Here is a 6,418-nt window from a genome sequence, read left to right as displayed (position 1 = left end):
CCTCCACCCAGACAAAAGGGTGGATGTATGTATGTTTCTTTTTACAGGAGCAGAAAGGTGACAGCAACATCCTGGGTTGCATGCGCTTTTGGGCCGTGTCGACTTAACCTTTTAAATGCCACTTTCTGTGTCTTTGTGAATTTACCAGCGGTGTGTTATTCATGACCTTGTATTGCTTGGAATGCAGAGGTAAAAAGTGAAAAAAAGTGAAAAAGTGCTGCATACAGATGTGCTGCGCTAACATCTACATCACTTTTTCCACAGCAGAGGGTTAATCATGTGATCTAATCACATGATTTACAGCAGGACACACCACTGACTAATGTTTTTTCTTTTCACAGGGTTACAGGCCTGGAGTGGAGCTACTCCAGGGGAGAAGCCCTGGAATTTTAAAGACACAATGCACAACTTTATGGTGCATGTCTAATTGTGTTAAGTTGACACATGGCAAGGGCTATGTGTCAAAAGAGGGTTTTCTGGGGGAGCTTTCATTTTTAAATTGCAGGGACCGTGACATGAATGATATGGAAGGAGAGACTGAGGTGCAGAAGACCAGGAGAGATGATGTTGTTTATTATATTGCTCTCTTTTTTTTGCTTGTTTTCTCTTTTTCTTTCTCAACAGGTGATCCAGGTGATTGATATATGTATTTTTTGTCTGTTTGTTTTGTTTGTTTTTATGTTTTTTTGCCCTTTATCACTGTTCCTCTTCCCCGCTGTTTTTCTTTCCCTACCTCTTTCTTTCTCCCTTTTGGTGAATCAAATAGACCAATACGGCAAGGCTGGGATGGTCCATTTGGTAAAGTAAATCCGTTGGGCATCTTTCTTTGCCTTTAGACAATAATTCTGATGGCAAAAGAACCAAACGGGACAGGCAAAAAAAAAAAAAAAAAAAAAAAGACCAGGAGAGAAGGCTTCAAGAGGACCAGTGAGAAGCAGGGACCATTTCCAGTGCAACTGACAACCCAGAGTTAAGGGAGAGGCATGCACCACTTGGCTTCCTAGAGATCGTCATGAGGAGATTTTGAACAACAGCAAAATCCAAAATAAAGTGGAAGAGATGCTACGGTGACGATGAGGAAGACTACAGGAGTGTACGACTTGCTCTGCTCCTAAATCTACAGCGGCGTTGGAACGGAAACTGAGGGATGAAGGGAGCATGCCAAGCTCCAAGAGTGACAGCGCAGAGGGAGATCAGCGATGGAATTATGACTCTGTAAACAGCACAGACACCAGGAGCCATGACCGTGACCGGAAATGACTGGCAGCAATTTCCCATGAATGACCACCTAATGCTGTTTCACTTCGTCATGCATACTTTGACACTCTGGAGAGGTTCTTTCCTTTGCATCATTGTTGTTGTCATTTGCATGTGAAAGCTTAGATCACAGGTGTCAAACTCTGGCCCGCGGGCCAAATTTGGCCCGCAGCCTAATTACATTTGGCCCGCGATGTCAGGGTTCTGGGTCTGAGCGACCCAGGATCCCTGGGCAGTCATGGACCTATTATATTATATGTATTTTTGGTGTTTTGCTGCCCCCTCTTCTCCTTCCTTGTAGATATGAGTGTGTGTGTGTGTGGGTGCATCTGAACCCTTGTTTACAGGCGCCTTCAGGCCTGGTAGGTGTGGCCCTGCTAGGGGACTGGCCACACCCGAAGCCAGGCACCTGCTGCTGATCAGGCCTCGTCGGGGGAGCTACTTAAGAGAGTCTTGGAGCTTCCACCGATGCGGGATCATTGCGTGAGACTCCACGTTAGTCATCCAGTTGAGCGTAGTTAGTGTGTGTATGCCCGCGGTTGTATGTGTCCTGACGGCTGCTTCTATTGTGTTCCCAGGAGAAGTGTGGAGCGCCAGACAGCAGCCAGCACAAGGAGTGCTGAGACACGGACTGTTCACGGAGAGACACGACACGGGAGTCAGGGGAAAGCACAGGGATTTATTGTTGTTATTTCCACACACTGTAAATAAACGCACTGCTTGTACATAGAGCACCGCGACTGGGTCCTTCCTTCCCCACATCCCCACGGTCTGCCATGCCAAACCGTGACACGCGAAGCCATACCAAATTATTATTAGAGCTGGCCTACTGGTATTATACAGCTAATATATACCTGTATATTGTTTAGTATTAAGCTTTGCTTGTTCCATATTCAGTTTTTCAGCAAAACTTGTTTGAGTCCATAAGAAGAGATTCATTCTTAAATCTGGAGGAAGATTTTTTTTTCTTCAATAAATATTAATGTTAGCCTGCGACCTTGTTCCAGTATTGAATTTTGGTCCACTGTGTATTTGAGTTTGACACCCCTGGCTTAGATTGTGAGGATCAGCCTTCATGTTTGTCTGCAGAGACCTCAAAAAAATATGGTGTCCTCCTTGGTGGGCAAAGCCAAAGCTGGTGTCACGATCACAACACTGATGTAGTCAAGTTCATGTAACTCATTAAATTAATAAATGCATTTGGAACAATTATATACACAGTTGTAAAAAGAAATAAATGAATATTAAAAGAAGTATAGGGATAAAAATCAGATTAAATGCAATTTTAATTAAGTGGGTCGCTTCAAACGGCATGAAAATATAAAACGAGTCTACAGGGGTCACTGTGACTCAGTGAAACTGTGACAACAAATACTTGTGTGTGGAGTCCATGTCACTCTAGGTCAGGGGTAGGCAACCTTTTTGATGACGAGTGCCATGTAAAATTTCCTCAGAAGTCAATGTGCCATATAATTGCATTAGCAATAAATTTAATAACGCTCTATATTAACAGTTGCTGCGCTGAGCGGAAAGCTCCGGAAGCATTTGAAGTGTCGGAATGTGGAAATTTCAACATCGCTTGAAAAAACTGACAGCTAGCAACGTCCCTCTCACCAGTAGGCTAAGTGATTTTTAGCCAATTACAAGTTGAATCTGGTAGTTGGGGTTTTTAGCTAAGATACCGTCATTAAGAAGCGGTTCAACTAATGTCTCTATGGGAGCTAATTTGCGATGTGCACCGCTGGTCTGGCCATTTATTTTTCAATGCACCTTCTCAGATTAATTCACTGCGTGTCGTGCTCAGGGCTGGACTGGGACAAAAAATCGGCCCGGGCATTTTGACTAGAGACTGGCCACCAGGTATTACAGGAAAAGCCATAAAGCCTTTGAATGAAAACAAACGCTGTTGTGACTGTGATGTACACTGTCTTGTTGGTATATGTATGATTTCTATACATTTTACATCAGATAAAAACTTTGGTTGTAAGATTCAGATAATTATTTAATAAAAGTGAGACATTTTAAATGAGAATAAGAAAGAAAAGTATTTCTTTGTGCCCCCCTTTCCCTGTTAATGCCCTACCTGCCACCTGGCAACACTTTGCTAGACCCGCCCCTGCACAGTTACCAGCTGTCAGCTACTTAGAAAAGGATCCTGGTGTTATTTGTCTCTCAGAAACAGTTCATAACTTCCCTTCAACTCATTCATGTCACCTAAAAGGTAAACCTGTTTCACCATCACCTGTTCAGCTCTGATGATTCAGTAAGGACATCTCCTGGTTTCATCTTCATGTTTCCCTCTCACCACATATCCAAACCGATATCATGACCAGCAGCTTTTACAGCTGTGGCTCCAGCAAACATCAGCTGATACTAGAAATTAATATTAAATAAATTCTAACAACAACTTATCAAGCTTAAACGCGCTGCTGTTGTTTAGCGCGACATCCGCTGGTTTCCTGTTTCTGGCAAAGTGGGCGATAAACAAACCAGAGACGGGTCAGAAATACCGATCAGCTGATCATTGATCAGTTTCATGATTGAATGAGAGAAGAAGAGGCAGCTGCAGCGTAAAGACGCAGAATAACTCCAGCTTTGTGTCTTTTTTCCATTCTAGCTGAAGTCCGGGACAAACTGTTCCTTTTCAGCTCAATACAAAACGTGTAATATTTTCTCTGAATACGGGACGATTCAGTTTTTTAAGGGGCGGTTGGCAACTCTACTAACTAACCTTATGAAAAAAATAAAGTTCACTATCAGTAACATCATAGCACCCACCCAGCTGTATAGAAACTCCGTCATGGTAGCTAATACGCAGTACGTGTTATTGTAACTGACTGTAAAAACTCAGCACAACGAAAATAAACTACACCTAAACTTGGTTTATATCTGACCCAGATAGACTGCAGGTCATAACCTCTTACCTGAAGTTCAGTTCACCTGACACTCGGACCGGCGACTGCCTCGGGTCTCTCCTCCTCCTGCCTCCCCTTTCCTTCATCCACCTGCTGGCCTCTGTGGAAGCTCTGCCATAGCCACCACCAAACAACTGAGTTATTTTTACACATCTGCCAGCATCTGGCCAGTCCACCACCTTTCATTGTTTATACCGTTACTAAAAAAAAATGTTTTTAAAAAATCATTGACCCATAAAAACGAAAAATCACCATCGGCCCACTGGGCAAATGCCCGATATGCCCGATGGCCAACTGTGGCACGCGTGCCCAGGGTTACCGACCCCTGCTCTAGGTATTACTGTTTTTCCTCGGTGATCATGTTAATAGAGTTACACTTCATTCTACTTTGACTACAGAAAATTGATGACAATGGGATATTTTTAGTCTAACCTAATGTTACATGTCACACATTTTAGAGAGAAGAGAAAAATAAAAACAGCTTCATTGGATTTTGACAGCATTTTATTATCTCCAGGAACAGTACATGGAAGTACAGCATTAAAATGCACATCTTTACCTGTACAAATCTTTAGGCGATTATGCTGACAATGTGAAATTTAATAAATGCAAACTGTATTGTATGAAAGTATTTACAGAATGAATCAACGTTTAATTTAACAAGTGGCTGTTTAACGGAAAGTTGTGCAGTTCCAACTGAACAGCAGATCTCTGGGCAGTGAAACCTACAGTCTGACCAGTGTCTGTCTCTCTGTTCTTCCTGCACACATTTTCACAGCGCAAAAGATTCAACAGATGCTTTCGCAACTTCTGTGAGAGCATACACAGCAGAGGGTTTACACAGCAATGAGAATAAGTAAGTTTTTCACAAATGTGGTAAGTGATATGCAACCATTCCTGTGCCTTACAATCTTTGGGTATATAGAAAGAGGTGATTAAAAGCCAAATATGGTATGGCCCCCAGCAAATGAAGAAGGCTGCAACAATACACAACAGCACAGCTACAGTCCTGAACTTCTTTCTGTTTAAACCTTGCAAAACTGTCTTGAGGATGGCAGAATAGCAGAAAATAATGATGGCAAATGGGAGGAAGAATAGCAGTGACACTTGGAGATAACGTCGAAGCTTGTCTTCAGATTCATCATAGCAATAGTTAAAACCATCCCAGTTTTCAACCTTTACTTTCATAGCATCACTCAGGGACGCTGAGATGCTGATGACCCAGGCAGCTACACAGGAACAAATTGCATACTTTTTCCTTTTAGCATGGTTGATCTTTAACTTGTGCAGCACCACAGCAATAAAACGATCCACTGTCATGGCAGTCAGCAGAATGACACTGCTGTACAAACCAACAAGATATGCAGCAGTCACAAATTTGCAGACAAAGTCCTCAAAGACCCAGTGGTGTAGATGATCAACAGCCCAGAATGGAAGTGTGATGGTGAAGATCAAATCAGAGCAGGCCAGGTTCAGGATGAAAATATTTGTGACATTTTTCAGGTTCTCGTAGATGAAAAGAACACATAAGAGGAGACTGTTGCCTATGACACTGAGGATGAAGATCAAGATGTAGAAGGGACCAGTGATACCAGGAGCATTAGTATTGCAAAGGTATGCAGCATGAACATCATAAGTGGATGTGAAGTTTGCCATTGTTAATTTTCTGGAAAACATACATACAAAATAAAATACAATTAAACACAATGACTGAGCAGTGACAGGAACTGTTGATTTTGTTTTCTAGTTTTTGTATAAAACCAAATGGATTAATAAAGTACCAAATTTCAGAACACTAACACAGCAACTTACCACAAACATCAGCTGTAAAGTCTTCTCTTGAATTGCACTATGATTAAAAAACCTGTGGTGTTCTTGAGATATCTGATAGTTTGTCTTGTCGTTGAGCTAGAGTGCCGCCCTAAAAAAAAAAAAAAAAAACACACGCTGAAAAAAAAGCTTGAGCAATCACTTTGTTTTATTTTCATTGTAAAAAAAAAAGTAAAATCTGTGTTTAATGGTTTTTTACATAACCTTCTAATCAAAACAGACTCAATATTAGATGTAACTTTTGTTCTGTTTTGTTTTGGGGTTTTTTTTAAGGCATAAGGATATTGATGATCCAAAATTAGAAAATAAGCAGAAATCCTACTGTTGGGAAGAACGTATTTCTTGCAGAAAAATTAAACATGATATAAATACATATAAGTATGAGAACATAATATCAAACATAGATCATCAAATTG

At 41.4% G+C, this 6,418-nt stretch overlaps 1 protein-coding gene across 1 annotated transcript; it reads right to left on the bottom strand.

The window, feature by feature from the left end:
- Positions 1–4,772: 4,772 nt before the first annotated feature.
- LOC134616136 (chemokine XC receptor 1-like) lies at positions 4,773–5,828 on the bottom strand. Its single transcript, XM_063460875.1, has one exon. The coding sequence runs from the start codon at positions 5,826–5,828 to the stop codon at positions 4,824–4,826; it is 1,005 nt and encodes a 334-aa protein (XP_063316945.1). The 3' UTR covers positions 4,773–4,823.
- Between the last annotated feature and the right edge of the window lie 590 nt (positions 5,829–6,418).

The sequence above is a fragment of the Pelmatolapia mariae genome, linkage group LG18 (genome assembly GCF_036321145.2).
Source record: "Pelmatolapia mariae isolate MD_Pm_ZW linkage group LG18, Pm_UMD_F_2, whole genome shotgun sequence".
Classification (NCBI taxonomy): Eukaryota; Metazoa; Chordata; class Actinopteri; order Cichliformes; family Cichlidae; genus Pelmatolapia; species Pelmatolapia mariae.
The sequence above is the reverse complement of the archived record's forward strand: the minus strand, read 5'-3'. Positions and strand labels throughout refer to the sequence as shown.

Coding starts and splice junctions, on each gene's coding strand:
- LOC134616136 (XM_063460875.1), bottom strand. CDS start 5,828: ATGGCAAACTTCACATCCACTTATGATGTTCATGCTGCATACCTTTGC.